We start from the raw sequence: 21,291 nt of genomic DNA on the forward strand, positions 1-21,291 counted from the left end.
TCCCTCTCCTATTTAAAAAACATTAACACTGTATGGACCATGATTAATGGTACTTCACCATGATTGCGACCAACAAAGAAATATTGGATTTTCTTGAATATTAATTAATTCCTTTAAAAGTGTCTCGTGATTCTTTTTCGTTTTCTGTTCTGGTCGCTTAGCTCATATTGTTTGACAGCGCTTTCACTCTGTTACGATATTATTTTCATTACTATAACAGTCATGTGATGAACCTTTTGGACCGACAGTTGAAAACCTGGACAGAGATGTATATTTGCCGACACGCGCTGCATGACACCTCTTTGACACTCAAAGGAAAGCTCATCCCAGATGGACAAAAATATTTAAAAAGGATATCGTATTTTTCAGTGGCGGATCTGGGGGGGGGGGGGTGGGGCACCTTATTTTGTTGGAAAGTAAAAGAAATGCAAAGAAAAAACAAACAAACTGAAAAGGGGAGCGTGCACCCCCTACCCATTATTCTTTTTAAGACAGAAAGTTGCATTGAAGCTTTTTTTTTTCTGTTGCTGTTGTTGTTGTTCTTTGGGTTGTCAGCTGATTAACCCCTTGGCAGAATTCCTGGACCCGCCACTATTTTTGAATATCCGTATTTGAAACAGTTACACTTATATGTTTGTAATACTGAATGTATAAAACTTAATATGTTCCTAACTTGTGTTGATCCCTCTGTAAACCAGCCTTTGGCCGACGAGGGTGTTCCATCCCATGAGAGGAAAAATGAAAATTGAATCAGACACGAGGATTTCAATGTACGTGTTTTTCTGTGGTCCTAACTGTGATCGGTATTGTACAATATCATTTCTAGGTTGAGTTGTCTTTTATAATGGAGAACAATATTTTGAGTGAAGTTTCTTCTTCACACACGACGTTCAATACACCAGTATAGCCAGTAGGCCTATGATACAGCACACTGCAAAACTTAAACGTACGATATCGTGTGATAAATACATCATTAGAACATCCCAATTGTCTGCACTGGAAGGATTTGTACAATCATCAGGACAACCACTGATCCCTGGGCAGTAAACGTATGTACATTACCAGCACCCGTCATGTAAGTTCAATGCAATGATACTAAAATATAGCTTCATAACCTGTATTGCACTGACGAAAGATAACACGCAGAATCTAGACCCGTTTTTAAAAAAAGGCAGTCTCATCAAGATTGCATTATCGGCCTATATATTCAATGGTTAGGGCATTTTGACAAAAAGTTAATTTCATTGCCGAGTTTTACGGGGCCTCCCCTTCTTCAAAGCTTTGGTTATACTGTATATATAAATACACACACACACACACACACACACATTATGACGGAGGAAGGGCTGCTGGCAGACGTTGCAGTATGTTCACTTTGCCTTTAATTCTCCCAAGCTTTCGACCTAGTTACAGGTCTTCTTCAATGGCTTGGGACACAAACAAAAAAAGCAACCAATTTGCAAACATTATATATAATATATATATACATATATATATATATATATATATATATATATATATATATATATACACACATATATATATATATATATATATATATATATATATATATATATATATATATATATATATATAATATACATATACACACACACACACACACACACACACATATGAAGAGAGAGAGAGATGAAATAAAATTTTCATATCACGACTATAACTCTATAAAGTACAACAAAGGCACTCAGTGCAAACAACATTTGAAAGATCATTTTATTGACAAAAGCATAGTGATTGATAAGTATTTGCCACAAAATGCATTTTATAAATTACATATTTGCATAATCACACTTTTGCTGACACTGTAATAGATTTGTCGTAACTGGGATTTGCTCTAAAAATGCCGCTTTGCGTCAATAACATTACCAGCAGAGATGCTAAGTTCTCCTAATTGTACCGACACTATAAATAACACACCATCATTTCACTGGAGTAACTGGAGACTAGATCCACACTTGGCCTTTTGAGTTACTGTTTATGCATTCATTTTGTTTCATCATGCTGCATATATGTTTGGTGATGGCACAGTACAAGATGAAGTCATCTTTACATGCAAATTTAAAAATCAATTCAAATAATATTTCTTGACTATCATCAGCCATGACTAATGAGTAAAAACACACTGGAGTTAGGGTAGTTACTACTATAATACACCTCGCATCTTTCAATATCTTTGCATACTAGTACTCTGTATTCTTTGTAGTTGAAAATGAAAATGAATGAATTAAATTAATGTATTTCATTCGTACCTGGAGAAAAAAAAAATGCACAAAAATATAACAAATATATGACTCTCTGAGAAAATCTGATTGTCTATGATTGCACCCAACACCAAGACTCATATATTCTACAGTTATGGATAGCTTTCATCACAACAAGAACTACATGGACTGGAGAAGCAGTCTGAGAGCCCAGACCTCCACTAAGCAGCTCATTTCCATCACTAATCTTGTTCTTCCACAGAGATCAGTGATTCTTGCTCATGCCATGTGTATGCACACTGAAAGTCACCATTGTCATGTTAATGTTAGTGCACGTAAAAGTTCAGATAAGAAAAATCATGTGCTAAACCAATAATTTCCTACTTCTTTACGCAACGAAGTACCAAAAATGGCCCAAACTCATATCAATAGTTATATGTGCTCAAAACGCATTGACAAATTAAGCTGACATGGTGGGTGGGCAGGTTTTTGTAATCTTATTCAGTTTTGAGAGTTCCTCGCTAAAAAATGTCAAAAAATTTGCAACATCAAGCTTTCAGAAGAAATCGTAGCTTTAATCCACCTACAATGAAAATACAAATTTACATGACTCTTCAAGAACTTCACTGTCTTCAAATGATGCAGCACAATGTATCTGCCACAACGTGAAAGTGAAGCCTAAGAATCCTGGCTCAGAGTTTCAAAAAATGCCATATTGTGAACTCTGCACCAGGATCACACACCTACATGAAGTAAAAACGAATCATGTGCAAATGCACGTCAAGCACCGCTGCAGCACGAGTAGCTGCCTACTAAAGCACCAAATAATTCTGATATCGCCCACACTCCATTGGTGTTGATACAACTCTTGATGAACATTTCCACACAAAAACACATGAAATTGATCCTCTTGCTGATGAATTCAATGTTAGAGAGCAGTAAAAGCGATTGAACAATTATAATGAAAAACTGAAACCATGATTAAGTCCTCTCTTCAAAATATCATCTGTTTGCTTTCTTCACTTTATGATGATTTTTGTGAATGTGACTCACAGAATACTTTCACAATCTAAAGTTTGGAGTTGGACCTTTTACTAGTTGCCTGGCATGCCATGATCTTTTCACACAACACTGTTACTTTCATTTACTTGAACAAAACGTATGAAATCACGTAAGACAAATCTTCACATGATTCCAGGGATGATTTCCATGATATAATCACAAAATTATTGAATGCATCAGCATACATGTTGGCTACATGCATTTTTAAAGTGTTTTTGAATAGTTAAACCTCTTTAAAAGACATATAAATACAAATAACTTAGTACTACAAGAAGCACAACACATACACATACACACACAAAGTTTATAAGACAAACACATTGACATGGAATTTCATTCCTTGGATGTGTGAAGCTCTTAGGCTATAAAAATCACATGGCCCATACTCCAAACATGAATACCACTTCATCACAACAAAAACCAGATGGTTAAATAAAGCATATTTCAACCCCATTATACTTGAGTTAACACTCAAAACAATAAGACAATGAATCTTATTCCTTTTATGATGTCAGCAGTCATGTGAACAACCTAACTGATCATCTTCCCGTGAACGAGGAAGCCCCAGTCTTCGTTCCAGCGCAGGTCCTCAATCTCCTCCACGGACAGCGCCTTTGTGCCATAGCAGAGGGGCAGGAAGGCCTTGAAGGTCAGCAGGACAGAGGTCAACCAGACGGCCAAGAGACTGAGAAAGACGCTCCGCTGGGCTGCACTCCTGGGGATTTTCAACGGAACAGGAAAGAACTTCTTCGATCACCCTCTCCTTGCATTTTCAAAGTGTGTGATTGATCGGATGTTGCAATGCACCTATGACTTTATCATCCATTTGCTTCCCCCTTCCCCTCTACCCCCCCCCCCCCACCTCCCCGTCCCCCAATTTTTCTAAACTACACAGCAAAAAGGCTATACAACACACATTTCTGGGGAACTAGCTAATGTATTTTTAAGTCAAGTTTGCAGGAGTCCACGCACTCTTGTTCTTTGTATTGACCAGACCGATGTGGCTTACCACAATATCGATATTAACAATACAGTCAAACCTGCCTTAGCAGCCACCTGTCTATAGCGACCACCTGTCTATAGCGGCCACTGAAAAATCCCCCCCGAGAGAAAATCCCTGTTAAAGACCCTGTGTATAGCGGCCACCTGTCTCACGCAGCCAGCGGCCACAAATTTTGTTTCCCGCGGTAGATTTTAACCTGTCTATAGCGGCCAAAAACCCAACGGAGCCGTAGCTGAGCCAATAATTCAGCGTGTTTTTCTGCTTTGTAGCCGTGTGGGCAATGTTCAGTGATCGCCACTGCTGCATCCATCCTTTATTCAGTCATAATAATGCACTAGTGTTAAGCTTTCTTCACGACAATACACATAGTAGTGCGCAACAATTTCATATGCACCGACATAATCACACGGTGTGTGCATACGTACACACATACATGTAAATGTAAGGATACAACGATGATAAATGTACATGTAAGCAATGCACACAAAGTTGGATTACCTGTCTATAGCGGCCACCTGTCTATAACGGCCACCTTTTCTGTTTCCCTTGGGTGGCTGCTATAGACAGGTTTGACTGTATTTCTGCAAATTTTCTTACCTTAGGACGTGCGCGTAGACAATTTCAGTCACGGACGCCAGAAGCAGAATTTTGCACAGGAGGGCCGGCAAGTAGTGGTGCAGGAAGAGCGTGCGATCCATGGCAAAGTACGGCAGGTAGTTCAGCAGCCAGGCAACAAAGAGGGCGCCTGTCAAAAGAAGCCTCGCCCATTCATCTAAATGAGAGACAGATGAATGGATGGATAGATAGATAGACAGATAGATAGATAGAAGAGAGATAAGAACAGAGATAGGCAGACAAACAGATCTGTTTAAAGATAATAAAAAGTTTTGATACCTCAAAAGTTTCCCTGAATTTCCGTGTTCCAGGTTAAAGTACCTTTCAAATAACTAACACTGTGAGACTTACTCGCCCCAAAGTGCTCTCATTTCTTAGTAATCATGCAATTAATTGCGACCAGCAGCCCCATACGCATAGCGTAATGGGACTTCGCATTGTAGCATTCAGGATCATGACAGATTTAGTATCGCAGGTAAATATCAACTTAAAATCCAGAAAATATTTCAATTTGAAGACTTGATATTTGAAGACTTGATATTTCAAGTTGAAGTCTTGAAAACAGGCTTCAGGCAACGTTTGGTTCTGCCAATAGTCCCTTTCTGTTCGAATTGATGACTGAATGTGACTCTGTCGAGAGGACCTTGGGAGAGCTACATACACTGATTACTACGGCCAGCGCATACGCACACATCACATGTGAACAAATTTCAAATCCACGAACGAAAAGATGTTTGTGTGCGCATGCGCTGGCCGTCAATTCAGTGTAGCTCTCCCAAGGTCCTCTCGACCGAGTCACATTCAGTCATCAATTCGAACAGAAAGGGACTATTAGCAGAACCAGACGTTGCTCGAAGCCTGTTTTCAAGACTTCAACTTAATTGGTAAGTCTTCAAATTGAAGAATTTTTTTGGATTTTAAGTTGATATTTACCCGCGATACTAAATCTGTCATGATCCTGTAAGCAACAATGCGAAGCCCCATTTAGCTATGCGTATGGGGCTGCTGGTCGCAGTTAGCTACTCAGTATGCGTATGGGGCTGCACGCTGCTGGTCGCAGTTATCATGCAATAATGGTTTCGTACAATACGTGTGCTACCTCGCCGCTGTACGGCGGCGGCTCAGGTACGAAACCATTATTGCATGATTACTAAGACATGAGAGCACTTTGGGGCGAGTAAGTCTCACAGTGTTAGTTATATGAAAGGTACTTTAACCTGAAACACAAACTAAGACAAAGAAATTTAGGGAAACTTTTGAGGTAATACCAAAACTTTATATTATCTTTAAGACTGGGACGATACAAACATATTCTTATAATCATTGAATGCCAGAATGAATGAATAAAACTTTTAGAAGTTAATTAGACAGCATTCAGTGCCTGAACTACATCTATGGGATGGGGGGGGGGGGGGGGGTGGCTGGCACTTCTATGATTGTTCCAATATCAAAGCAAAAAGTGTCTTAAAGGGATGATATAGTTTTGGTTGAGATGGGGTTTCAAGTTTCCAACTTTTTTGTGAGATAATGAGATATCTCTTTTGAAATATGAAAGCGCATACAATTTTAAGAGGAATTCACAGTTTATTGGATGAAGATCAGTTTCGAAATGGCTGACATATACAAAACAACACAATCCTAATAAAAGGTGGGACTTACCTTTCATTAGGATCACTTTGTTTTACTTTGTTTTTAGATATCTCAGCCCTTTTAAAACCAGTTTTAATTAAATAACTTTGAATTCCTCGTAGAATTGTATGCTCTTTAATATTTCATAAAAGCAATTTTTAATAATCTCGCAAAAAGTTAAAAGCTGAATCCCCTTCTCAGCCAATACTATACCATCCCTTTAATCACGATGTGACAACTAACACACAGACAGACAAGCAAAAGAGATGCCCTTACCTCTGCTCAGATCACTGCAGGCTCTTTGATACCTCAGTGCAAATATCACCGTGACGACAAGGTAGACGACAATTCCTACATTTGCTGACCACCATAGGACTGCATTGCCAAGGAAATGAATCTGAGCCTTAAGGTCGGAAAAAAAAAAAGGGGGGGGGGAAAGAAAAGAGATACAAAACGTTCAGGTAATCCCAGAAAGTTACGTTCATTATTGTTTTCCAGGTCCTTACAAAAAAGAAACACTGTAAGGAGTGACTATTCATAAGTCTCTTTGCACATCTTGTTAGTCGCCATACACAATGCATATGTGATTGGTGGGTAGGAAGAAAGCAAAACGGGAACACTGCATTTCATGTGACTTCTGACAGTTGATATAATTTTCCCCATGACATATGACAAAACATATTCACCAACTTGTTCAAACAAATATCACATGCTTTATTAATTGTACCAACAAAATTTATGGCTAATCATTATCAGATTAATTCTGGTTGAAATGAAATTGCCAAAGATTATCATCATAATCATAGCAGTAACTACAACCAAAACAGTGACAATTTCATTCATAACACAATACTGTAAAAGTAGAAATTTTTGCGGTGTTGAAATTTTTGCAAATTTAGCGCAACCAGAAACTAGCACGAAAATAAAAGCATGCAAATACTTTTGCTTGTCATATGTTCCAGTTATTGATGTCTTGATTCCGCGGAATTAAAAACATGCAAAACTCTTCTTACCTGGCTGAGAGTGAAAAATTAATCGCGCGAAAATATCCACTTTTACAGTTAACAATTACTATCCTGAGAGCTAACTTACATTTGAGCTGCTATCCATCCAGTAGGCAATACCTCTCTCCATAAGCGGCCATTCAATGGGGTCTGACCGATACTTGTGGTCATCGACCACCATCTTATTTGCTTCCAACATCTTCCACTATAGGGAAAAACAACATAAGAAAAACATATTATGGTACTTAACAAGACACAAAATAATGTAACATGATCCTCAAGGATAATAACGGTAATATATGGTCCTTTTTTTATGTAGCATAACCTCTGCTAGTACTGCCACTGCTCTACCAGATTGCCCTGCCAGTATCATTATTCCAGCTAGCATTGCCACGTACATTTTCTTTTTATAACAACTCGGTCATGGGGACATGGTGGATAAAAATCTCTTGTCCAAGGATGTAGACACTTGATGGGTTTGTAACTCAGGACCTCCCACTGAATGTGAAGAGTCTTATCCACTACGCCACAGTGCCCCCACATGACACATAAGAACACCTTATGATGCTGAAGAAGAGACCATTACTCATAAGATAACTTTGTGGTATCAACCCACTGAGGACGAACATGCATTTCCCATAGACACCTGCCCAAGTATACTCGGGACTCATCCTCAATGGGTTAAAGGACAAAACATAACACACTTAGAATATTCATGGAAATTCAGGAACAAATGTCATATCTAAGGGCCATGTTTGTATCTGTACGGTCAATAAAAAAGGGAATGAAAGTAAACTATTATCCATGCTTCTATTAGAGAAAGAAAGAAGGTATTATTCTGCCTGTGTGAGCTAAAGTTGGGCAAGGAGATTTTATCAAGAAGGGGAAAATGCCATGTGAAGTTTGAAGTATGATTTCACATGTTCATGTGATATTTCAATACAGCTATTGCTCTCACCTTGCATTGTCTTTCTAGGGTAAATAGAAGAAAATGAAAAGCACTGAGTTTCGATTTCAACACCACCAGCAACTTTGCATCAACTGACAGAGAATGTTATGACTTTTGCAGAGAAAAATGAAAGTCATACAAAACTGAGAAATTACTATATATCTATGCAAGAAGACAGACACATAATATCAGGTTCATAGAGAATGTCAGATACTCGCCTGCAACTCCCAAAATTTGCTGAAGAATCCAATTTCTCTTGCCTCCCTCCAAGTTTCCTCTTCACTATCTACACAAAGAATGGAATATGAAGACACGGCACAAGGAATCTTTATATTACATGCCACCTCATTCATGAAAGTATGTATACTGCAAATATTGTCAGGTCTGAGTAACACACAATGCATCAGATACATCAGTCAAATGCAACAATTGGCGTATTTCATCACAGATTTTTCTCCATTTCTCTTGCTTTATGAACATAAACGGTTAGATTAAAAAAAAAAAATATGCATCGGCATCTGTGCTCTGTGTCTGGAAATTCAAATTCTCATCAGGATTTTACATAGATTCATCACCGCTATAATTGGTCTCATTGCAATTACATTATTTTCAATTTGTCTATTACATCATGACTTACATATTCATCTATTCATCCTTCTACCTTCAAATTAATCTTTATCTTGCTTTACAAACATATACACACACACAGAAACAGACAGACAGTCAGACAGACAGACACACAGACACACACATACATACATACAAAATATTGAAAGCATAAATACAAATGGCCTTTTGTTCAGTCAATCAAAGGTGGCACAGTAAATGCAGAGAAATTATCAAAAGTTGTCTCCTCTGGAATTTAACTAATTCCACAATGCCATATCCACCAACTTCTCTTTTTCTATGGAGAAATACTCCTTACCGATGGAGTACTTGTGCTCCTCCACATTCCAGATGTTGGCGTCCTGGGACAGCATCTTGTCAGTGGCCACCTCCAGCTGGTAGAAACCCCAGTCGGGCAGCTGCTGACCGGTCAGCTGGAAAGGAGAATGGACAGTCCCTACCAGTCAGCAATAACATTATCCATACACAACAAACTCATTACAGCCATTACAATAATTACAATGTAACTAGACACAGCTACGATTAAATGCAAGTTGCCCATTTTGGCAAAATGTATGTTACAGCCACCCAATCTGACAACCACTGTCCCAAATATCTAAAACAATGTTGGTCAGTCTCTTCCTGATTTTCAGACTGGGATGACAAATTAAGCTGCATCTAAGAATGCAAGAGAGCTTAGAACTGTTGAGATATTCAAAACAGCTCCAAGTATATTGATGATGTGTGATCTTCTGTCTTCTCAAAATGGAGAAATAATGTTGTAGAAATGATTGTAACAATATCAGAAAAAAAGAATATGAAAAAGTCCCAGGATCTCACTGGCCCACTGATGTGGTAATTCTTCAACACTGTTGCAATCAAAACAAACTGAATAGACATGTATTTTGATTGTTTGAAACTAACTGATACGTTTGTTCAAGATGAATGACTCCATCTTTGTTCCAGTGCAAGGAGTGGTGATATAATTCTTGAATATTTCCAGACATATCACTTCTTACTTATTCACGAATTATTAATTCTGGGATTACATCTGATATAATCTGGAATTGTGGAATTTTAAGGTTGACTTACCTTAATGGCTTGAGAGGTGTTGACATGAATCAATCTGATGTGAGAATGAATGGCATTCCATACATTGCCCTGGGTGTCACCATTTACAATTTCCTGAAGAAGAAAGCCAAAGTCAAAAAGTGATATAAATGACTGCATCTTAACCTGTTGATGACTAGTTCAGAGTATACTCAGGCAGGTGTCTATGGGAAATGCATGTTACAGCAAAATTAGCTCGTCCTCAACGGGTTAAAAATCAGCAGCTAGTGTCCATGTACCTCATCCCTAAGTGACACTAGTTTTGAGCATGATTCACATACTCTTCACGTAAAGAAAAAGTCAACTGTTTTAATGCTCTACAGATTCATATGGCAAGGTTTGTCTATTCTTTTGTGGAGAAATCTTAAACTTCAAGGCATATTCATACATTCACACATAAACATATATACATGGCTATGTATCTACAATTAAATGTGTGCATAAATTTTATATGCATGAAAGATATGTCTATAAACAAATCCACCAATATATCTACCCTTTGTATCATTGTGTATCTAGAACAATATCAACAAAGATATTGAATGAATATATGTTTTCTCTTGGCAAAGTAGCCAAATGGGCAGAAGGACAGAAGGACAGATGGACAGACAGACAGACAGTCAGTCAGAAAAGCACAACTTTATAACAGCATTGCAGGATTCTGAGGGCTGAAAAGGCATTTTTCTGTTGTACAAAAGAAGCATTTTTCCCTTTTCTGCAATAGACATATTTGGTATCATAATTGGGGAAAAACAGAATTTTCTGTGAAACCTGAAGATTTTTTTGTTTTTGTTTTTTTGTTTTTGTTTTTAAGAAACAGTAGAAAATACAACAAAAGATATCTGTTGGCATCTCTGGACAGAAAGGAAGAGAGATGGCTCAAAGATGAAAAGATACCAGTGAAAGTGATAAGAAGACAGTGAGAGATTGAGAGTCTGAATCACGCAGCCCCCTTCCAACTCACCACCCTCCAGAGGTCTTGGGCAGGGAAAGATATGTTGTAGTCAATGTAGCAGGAAACCTCCATGAACTGGGGTGACATCGGGGCTGCCACGTCGTGGCTGAAAACAAAAATTGAAACATCGGAAGTTACAGGGGAAAGAAATACCATGCAGGGCTCCGTTCATTGAGAAGACTCAACATCAACAGCTGCAATTCTCAAGGTAACCCATGGAAGAGCAGTTGTGTTTCGTTAATGCCACTACTACTAGATTTAAGTAATACCCCATTTCACTTGCATATCCACCTTCATATTCTCTTTATAACCTTTAACATCTTATCTTTATGATGTGAATTAGCAATGAAAAACATCAAGCCAATTTCCATGACAGGAGCATATGATAGGTTGATTGCTGCATGATTTCATTTTTTTTTTTGCGCATACTATTTAATCTCTAATGCGTCACTTGTAGTGTAGAAAAGAACATTAAAACGTTAGCACAAAACAGCAAGCCCTTATATTCTCAAGATGGATAAAAATCTGTTGCTAGGCAACAGGCAGAGGAGCCACAGCTCACCTGTTCAGTCTGCGTCCTGTCATCCCGTGTACCAGCTGGATGATGTCTCCATGCCTGACTGGTCTGGGCGGGTCTTCCACTCCTAGCGACAGCTGACGGGGGTCCTTCACTATCCACCAGTTATTCACATCCTGCGAAGATATGACGACAACAAAATTTAATGCAATAGAGATGAATCCTGACACAGCAATGAAACTGGATGCTGTCTCCTGATGCACCTTACTTGCTTCTGGTTTCAGATTTCTTGGTGCCACTGATCATGAGCTCCTGTGTGTAATACTTGAAGGCTATGCTGCAAGCACAAAAGTGGTTTACCTATACTTATCCCTAACTTAATGAAAGTTAAACAAACAAAAAAACAAACAAACAAACAAACAAACAAACCAACCAAACCAAACCAAACCAAACCAAACCAAGCCCCCCCCCCAAAAAAAAAAAAAAAAAAAAAAAAAAATATGTGCAATTTTCTGAAGTTATTCGTTAAAGTTAAACTAATTGGATAAATTCTTCGAAAATAGATGTTAGCTCAAAAAGAATTTGGCAACCAAGTATTGATGACAAAAAGTCCACACTGTGCTTTTCTCTCATCTTTAAGACATCCTTACTCTAACTGAAATCCCCCCCCCCAAAAAAAATAACATACCACCAGTTCCGTTTTAAATACATCAAGATAATTTCCTCTTTACAGATATCATACCTTGAATGAATAACATGTGACCTGCTGCTGTAGGCTGCTACCTCGACTCTCTGAATATCGCAGTGGATAGGTGTTGGCGTGGGAGTGGAGCCAGCACACTGAACCATGAGTGTGACGGAGCGTAATCTAAGAGCATGAATGAAACCGAGAACTGTGAAAAAAAATCCGGCTCTGAATCTGCAGACATCATCAACCAGTTATGTATGTGCACAAGATATGTGATCACAGTCAAAATGGTCAAAACATAATGTATCTTCATATTTTCTGTTACAACACCGATAGCTGAAAGGCATTCAGTATGGCAAATCTACTTGTAATAAAAACTTAAGGTGCCATAAGTTTTTATAAATGAAGAGATTTTAAAGACCCAAAGACCATCATAGACATATCACTTTCAGAGACAGCAAAGGTACTGCATGATTGATTGTCAAAATTCGCTCTTAAGATGTCTTCTTCTTTTGATATCAGACATACTGGTCCCACTCATAGTATATTCTGTGTGTTTCGGAACTTTTGATACAGCAATATCCAAAGGGACTACATTAAAACAAACAAACAAATAACAACCTGTCACCTCACATGTGCAGAGATGTGTGACTGACCTGTGAGCCAAACGCAACCTCCGTCGGCTGACCCCTGGTGATGTTGGACAGGCCGCCCTGAAGTGATGCCTGGAAGGCGCTGCTCATGCGGTTGTCATGGGGACCGCTCCGATGGAGGACGCCAAGGTGGACGTAGAATATGCAGGAGTACAGAACCATGGGGAGCCCCACTAGGAGCATGACTCTGGCCAACGTGTGTTTCAATAGGTGGGACTAACATAGGATAAACCAATTTGTTACACATAATATGGAGTAGCAATCATATTACAGCACAAGGAAAAGAAAAACACAAATAACAATATTCATGCATATAATATCTGCATAGACATTTTCTCAATACATATATCAAACGTTAATAATGGAGCTTTGATATGTATTCAGATGTTACAAAAATCTTTAAGACAGAAAATTTTCCTTGGCAACCAGGAATCTTGTCTATAATATGTGCCCCGCTAGGCAACAACTAAAAATGCATGCAAACTGGATTGGACTTAGGTTTACACAAAAGATTCACAAAATCTACAAAGCAGGTTAGGGAATTGCAACTTATTCATATAACCTTTATGGAGTAATCATGAACTAGAATACATTACAAATCCCCTCACTGTGCCTATCTATCATTTTTAATGCAATATTTGTTCTAGCTTTCATGATAATTCTTATCTGTTGCTTGCAAAGGACTTGCAAATCTACTAAATTTATTCAACTCCCACAGATTCACAGGCATAAAACATACGTTCAGGAAAATATTTTACCTTGGCATATCTTCTAAATGTCTTCAGAATTATGACAAAACACTTTCATAGAAGTATACTGCATACACCAAATATTTCACGAGGTTTTTATTTTCGCGAATTTCGCGAGTCAGGTGTTATTCGCGAAATTAAGACACGCGAAAATATTGACTCTGATCCTGAAGTGAATGTGACATACATGTTTACACTTCTCCGTTCAATACAGGGCTCCACGATCGTGATTTTAACCACTCGCGAAATTCTTGGGAAGTCCCGATTCGCGAAAATTTAGACTTGCAAAATATATGGCGTATACAGTATATCAACATTCTCTAGTACCAGAGCTAATACAGAATACATCGAGAGCATTCTTCAGGCATTGAATTGTAACTTTTCCTCCATCACATAGGATTCCTATGACAACCGACATGATTGTTTGCCAACAACCTAATGTCTTAATAGGCTGACATACATGTTGTAACATAGCAACATATTGTTCTATTAAGCAATCTCCTTCCAGCTCAAACAGATGCACTGTTGCATCATTATTGGTTACTCACAAAGCTTTCACATTCAACTATGGGGAAAAAAGGAAAGAAAGAAACGTCAACACACATTTAAGTGCGCTGTGAAAATGAATTACTCCACATGAATTCTTGATGCTTACATTTGAGACACTCCTATCACCCACTATGCACCAGTAATCGAACACGACGATGCCAAGGATGACGAGCACAGTGAAAACTCCACAGTACTTGATGCTATGCACACACACACACACACACAAGGAAAAGATAAAGGATCAAAACATCTGTGATAACAATGTATGGGTGTCTGCAACAAGAACACAATGTGATAATTTCATTGATGATATAGTAAGTGATAGTGCTCGAACTCATTGACATTCATAGCAGTAGTACTAGTAGGGTAATTATGATAACAGTAGCAATGTAGACTATGATGATGATAATGATGATGCTCGTCATAGTAGTAATGATAACAAATATAAAAAACTGATAGCAAGAGTAGCCGTAGTCATAGTAGTAGTAGCCTATAATCTATACGGAGGATGCAGCTATTGTCTTTGCCGTTACGCTAAATGTCTGATGTGGCAAGACAACTGCCTTTACAAAGCGATATGTCTGATGTGGCAAGACTACGAACAGGGGATGCGCGCAAAGTATCCACTGCCTGTAGCCACTCGTCTTGCTGTAGTCGTTGTTTTGTAATTATCAACTTTAAATGGGTAGCAGCTTTCATACGAAAAAAATGCTGATTCATGGTCGACAATAAGAAAACAAGGACTACAGCCAGATGAGTGGATATAGGCGGTGGATGCTTCCACTGTTCGTAGTCTACACACATCAGACGTATCACTAAAGCAGAGACAATAATCTCACTGTCTCAGACGTTTAGCGTTTACTGCAATGACAATAGCTGCAATCTCCGCCTAGATTATAGGCTATAGTAGTAGTGGCAGCATAATTGCAGTGGTAAACACGAGTGTCAGCAGTTTTAGCAGTTGTCTTCTTTTAAACACAAACATATTTAAGTACAATGTACTGACAAATTATTAAATCAATATCAGCCTGCAATGTCTATGAATTCAGAAGATGGCTACCTCTGTCCTCAATCTTTCCTTTCTGACTATTTCAATAATGGCACTCTTTCTCATCTTCCACTTTCGACTCATTTAATATCTCTTCACATTCCAAGCACATTGAGGCCTTGCCACATTTACTACATGTCATATGAGAACAGAGACAATTTATCTTGTCATTGCAGCCCTCCACATACCTATGCACACACTTGTACATTGTACATTGGCAATATGATTACCGTGTGCCTCATTCTCCATTTTGCATACCTGACAGAACACATGATGAAGACTCCAAGGGATACCAGCCACATCCACCAGTGGAGGGTGAACGCCCTGTCGTGACAACATTGAGATAGAAGAAGACAAAGACAACAAGAAGCTTAGTCATTGATGTCAATTTCCCCATTTCACATCATGCAATTTAGAATATCTTCCAGCATCTGCTTGTTGTTCTTGCATGAAAAGGACATGCTTCCAAATTCCCTGGCATGTTTTCTTTTTTTCCTTTTTCCTGACATATGCCACAAGTTATCTGCATTTTTGTGGCAACAAAACAAAACTCTTTGAGACATGTATACAAATTAGAGCAATATGACCCTTGTTGCATCATTTCAAAAGAGCTGAATAAGAACGACCTTAGGAACTTTTATGAACAAAAAGAAACATTTTTGTTTGATGTACATCACTTACTATTGGCATTTCAAAATGATCAGGCACCACCTAAGAAAGGGACTACCATTCCTCATTTTACAGAATGACTGCAACTATGTAACATCGCTATCAATACAATTTCACATTTTGTATTTCTTTTTTTCAAAGCTGCATCTTCACAAAATCTAAAGCCACTTTGCAACACGGCATGGAGAGAGAGGAGAAGCATCAACGCAACCTGGGAGGAGGTGCGTCGTTGTGTAAGCATCGTAAATCTAAGGCTGCCTAATCACTTGTGTGCAAGATACCTGTGATGGAGTTGTCTGAATTTGAGGAGGGCCAAGAAAGCCAGCAGGTTGGAAGACAGCAGCATGGTATCCATTAGAATGAATCTGGACTGGGTCAAGAGGGAGTTGTCTGTTTTCAGGAGAAAAATGAGAAGTATTGTTGTTTGCTGTATCACAATTTTTATGCCTCTGTTCTAAACGGTGCCAGAGGTATTTCATTTTCAGCTAAGTTGTATTGTAACTATGATTATGGTAAAACTATGAATGCTCATCATTACTATTATCATATCAACAAATATTAGCAATCATAACTATAACAGAGATATCATTTTGGACCAAAATTATTATTGCTGACAATCATGTCATTCTAGAAATTAATCAAACATGACAGACTGGAAATCAAAATAACTTCAACTGGTCACTTGATCCAGCTACTCATAGGGTTAAATCCAGGGAATGATTCATAAGAAGTAACTTTGATACCAAACCCAGAAAATCAAAGCTTACCTGACTACCTAATGATACGAATCTAGCACCTTCTAAGCACTAGAGCTCTTGGAGTACAATTTCCCTATTTCCACTTGATCTTCATTAAAACTTTGAAACAGAAATAGCTCCTGTTCCTTGCTGCTAAATCGTGGCACAGGCAGAAAGCAATATCAAGGAAAGGTGATAATTGACGATATAATGAGAACTTTGATAGTCATTATTTACCACAAAGCATGAGGGTGGCCCCAAGGGCAGCTGTCCACTGGTTGAACCCCATCGCCTCCAGTACCAGGTAGCTGAGGGGGGTGAGCAGCGCCCCGCACAGGGCTGGAAGAAGCCTCAGATACCAGATTGGAAGATCACAGGGATACTCTGATGGAGAGATGATGCAACCAACATCAACAATGGTAGCATATTTTCATAGGGATGGGTTACATATTTGACATGCATCCTACACTTACTGTCACATGAAACTTGAATTCTTGATAGCCACTATAATACCCTCAATAAACTGAATAATCACATTTTTTTTCAAAAATTTTGTTGAAATCTTCTCATTGGTGCATTTTTCTTTGCCTAGCATCATGCCATGGCACCAACTCTTCCATGGATGAAAACTTTGATAACAAGGGTTGAACTGCATTAATTATGCACAAGAAAATGGAAAAGCTTGCTTTAAGGTTGTTGGGGAAGGCCATAAATTTGACTTAACTAGTAACGAGGCATTAACAGCGAGTAAGACCGGTATCTAATTTCTCCTTGATTCAGTGGTGGGCCACAATTCTGCACATCATGCGAACCATTGCTGCTAAATGATGTCATATTGGTATAACCTGTCCCAAGTTACTAATTTACATAATTGCAGACTGCAAAGTCTTAATCATAAAACTTCACACACAGAACACCTCTTGTCGCAGCCAGACTTTGTTGTGACAAAAACCTCACCGAGTCCTATTTTGTCGAAGGCGAAGTCTCCCTCGAAACCAGAAGCATGTCCCATGACAGCGAGCAATAGCTTCCCCAGCGGTGGATGCACGTCAAAGAAAAATATGCCCCGCAGGTAGAAGCTTGTGAATAAACCAAAGTGGGTTTCGTCAAATCTGCAATGTAAATCACATGCCAGTATCAAACTTACATTTATTGTTGACTGGACTATGGTCGTTTGGTGGCAACTAAATTTATCACTAACATTACAAGTGCATATTGTCATTATTGATGTCTCTGTAGTGTTTCACACTAATGGGAAGGTACAAAATGCAACTACTTGCTTAACCCATTCCAAACTGAATTCTGAAATGCCCATATACTAATACACAGGCCACTATGTTCCCGTACAGAAAGGGTAAGTGGATTACCAGTATAATTATTTAAAACAAACTTAAGAGTTCTATTAGTGAACAGTTGCCAAAAGCGTACATATTCTTTTTTTCCCCCGACAGTGCTCCCGAGGAGACACACAAAACAAGCTTAACCTCACATACCAAACACAAAACCATATTTTCTGAGATTGTTTGTTGATTTCAGATTTATGGGCCACAATTTATAGACCAATGGCCAACTTAACAAAGGATGTGGATGTTTCACAACTGTGGTACATAGTCTATGTGTACATGCATGTGCGGATATTTCAAATAAATTTACTACAAATTACAATGCTAGCACCTATTGAACATTGCTACATCTGTACATAGGCCTATGTATATATCAACTTATGTGAATGAACATCACAAGACAATAGATAGAGAGTTGATCAATCTGACCATGATTTGGCTATAACCGACATCTGAAATGGTAATCATGCTCATATTTGCAAATAAAATGTCAACATTTTACAGGGGTTTCATCTGTTTTTAAGTGTACATATCCTCTGTTGAATACATCAATTGCAATTTACAAGACTTTCTAATTATTTGCATAAACTTATGTGTTCACGTAAATCAATATAATGTGGGTTTTTTGCTGCCTACCCATCCAGAACAGGCCCGGCCAGGCCGGGCATGGATGGCTTGAAAGCCCAAGGCAAGCTCCAGCGCAACACGAGCCAAAAAAAAAAAAAAAAAAAAAAAAAAAAAAAAAAAAAATCCAAGTCAACATGGTCAAGTGCGATCCAAGTAAATTTTATACTTACACCACACCCCTTGGTTGCTCAAGTCTCCACAGACGGGAACCAAACGAGAGAACAGTAAGTAACATGAAAAGGACATTGATGTTTACAGTGACATTCAGAGAGAATGATGCTGCTGTTGCACAGGGCTCCCCATCGGGTTCGGAGCCTGTGCAAGGCCCGGTGCTGGCGGGCTCGGACAGGCTTCTGTCCCGCTGCTGGGCTCCTCCTCCATCGACGCTCGAGCTTGTTGCATGTTGCTGGCGAACTTGTCCTGCGTTCGCCCTAACGTTAGTTTTTACTGTATTTTGCGCCATTTCACCTGTCCCGCAAAGCCATGAAGATAGAATTATTCATTCATGTTTTACAAATACTGCTACTCTTTTGCACAAGATAAGTAACATTTCACAGACACAGTTTGTCGATTTCGTTCGCGATCGGACAATCACAGAATTTATGGGGCGCCAAATGTTATTGTTTCTTTTTTTCACGGACAGAAGTTTTCCAACTTCTCTCCTAAATAAAACGTTCGTATCGGGACGGAATCACATGCAAGGCAAAGTGATGTCGATGTAAAATCGAAAAACCTGCTTCGAGTTAGGAGAAAGCATTCCTTTCTGTTCCAAAATACATATGTATATAATTTCTTGCCTCATTTCAAAGCCCTTTATTGAAGTCTAGATCCTCGGGGGGGGGGGGGTAGTTTGCAGGCACAAACCCTTGTTGGTCGTATAGGAGTCTGCATGCGCCAAGACTAAAACACGCACCACTACACTGCAGCCTCTCCCAAGAAGCTTCAACACAGGGCCTATGGGACAGTGCCAAAATGGTGCATGTAGTAGTCTTGGCGCAGACTCCTTTACGACCAACAAGGGTTTGTGCCTGCAAACTAGGGGGGGGGGGGGGGGGTCGGGCCACTTTTTTTGTGTGTGTACAGTAGGCCTACTTAAGAATACATAGGGGTAACCATTTTGGGCCCCAGATTGTTTTATTTTTGTTTAACCCAGAAAGTTGACCCCCTCCCCCCCCAAAAAAAAAAAAGAGAATGTGGTCAAATTGTACCAGAGCAATTCTTTTTCTTTGCCAGCCAATGAAACCTTGGAGTGGGAGCGCAGGTAAAGGGACTGTATAGTTTTGGTTGAGACCTAATTTCAGGTTTCTAACATTTTTGGTGAGATAATGAGAAACCTCTCATGAAATACGAAAGAGCATTTAATTCTATGAGGAATTCAACGTTTATTTGATGAAAATTGGTTTTGAAATGGCCGAGATATCAAAAAAGAGCGATTCTAATAAAGTGTGGGAATCACACTTTATTATGATCGCTTTGTTTTACTTTGTTTTTGGATGTTTCAGTAATTCCAAACCCGATTTTTATCAAGTAAACTTTGAATTCCTCTTAAAACGCTATGTTCTGTACTATACCATAAGTGTTTTCTTGGTATCTTGCAAAAAGTTAAAGGACAAGTTCACCATCATTAACATGAAGATTAAGAGAATGCAGCGATATTAGCAGAACACATCAGTTAAAGTTTGAGGAAAATTGGACAATTGATGCAAAAGTTGTGAATTTTTAAAACTTTTGTGTTGGAACCGCTGGATGAGGAGACTACTAAGGCTTGTGATGTCATATGAGTACAACAGTATAAAGAAAATGTATAGAAAATTCAACATATTTTCACTTTCTTCGCATGATAAAAGAGCACTTGACTTGCCTCTTTCTAAAGGCAATGGGAATAATATTACCCACATATGTCAGTAACGAGTCAAGGAAATGTGTAGTTTTTTTCAAAAGATAAAATTTTGTGAAATTCTCTTTATATTTTCCTTATATTGTTGTACGTATGTGACATCATACACTGTAGTAGTCTTCTCATCCAGCGGTGACTGCACAAAAACTTCAAAAATTCATAACTTTTGAATGGATTGTCCGATTTTCCTCAAACTTTCAATGATGTGTTCTACTAATATTGCTACATTCTCTCAATCCTTATGTTAATGAAGGTGAACTTGTCCTTTAAAAGCCCAATTCTCATCTCCACCAATACTGTACCATCCCTCAAGGATATTTGTTTTTCTTACTTGTTAGCTCATGAAACCCGGAAGTGGCACCATAAACTGCTCCCCCTCACTTTTAAAAATGTGGTGCCAGCCATAGAGAGCATATCCCATGACAGTCATTGTTTAGAGCCTTTCTCTTATTGTTGATGTTTTGTTACAAAGGAGATGAATTAACGGCTGCTTGCTAAAATTATGATCTATGTCTGGAGGAGTAAGAGCATTGAAATAGACCAAAGCCTAAATGTAAATGTGGAGTGAATGAAAGCAGCAATGTAAGAAGAACAGGGGGGTGTTTCATCAATTTAGTCAGCGCTGACAAGTTGTCAGTCTCTGAAATTTTCAGCAAAAT

At 38.6% G+C, this 21,291-nt stretch overlaps 1 protein-coding gene across 1 annotated transcript; it reads right to left on the reverse strand.

Moving 5' to 3' along the window:
- Positions 1-1,728: 1,728 nt before the first annotated feature.
- LOC140241226 (protein O-mannosyl-transferase 1-like) lies at positions 1,729-19,311 on the reverse strand. The gene is made up of 17 exons (XM_072320978.1): positions 18,906-19,311; positions 17,723-17,877; positions 17,003-17,149; positions 16,310-16,418; positions 15,618-15,683; positions 14,418-14,511; positions 13,017-13,229; positions 12,415-12,540; positions 11,718-11,848; positions 11,165-11,261; positions 10,183-10,275; positions 9,410-9,524; positions 8,703-8,770; positions 7,624-7,740; positions 6,808-6,934; positions 4,885-5,059; positions 1,729-3,999 (listed from the first exon to the last, which is right to left on the reverse strand). Exons 1-17 carry the CDS (start codon positions 19,196-19,198, stop codon positions 3,816-3,818), a joined length of 2,310 nt encoding a protein of 769 aa, XP_072177079.1. The 5' UTR covers positions 19,199-19,311; the 3' UTR covers positions 1,729-3,815.
- Between the last annotated feature and the right edge of the window lie 1,980 nt (positions 19,312-21,291).

Source organism: Diadema setosum, chromosome 17 (genome assembly GCF_964275005.1).
Source record: "Diadema setosum chromosome 17, eeDiaSeto1, whole genome shotgun sequence".
NCBI lineage: Eukaryota > Metazoa > Echinodermata > Echinoidea > Diadematoida > Diadematidae > Diadema > Diadema setosum.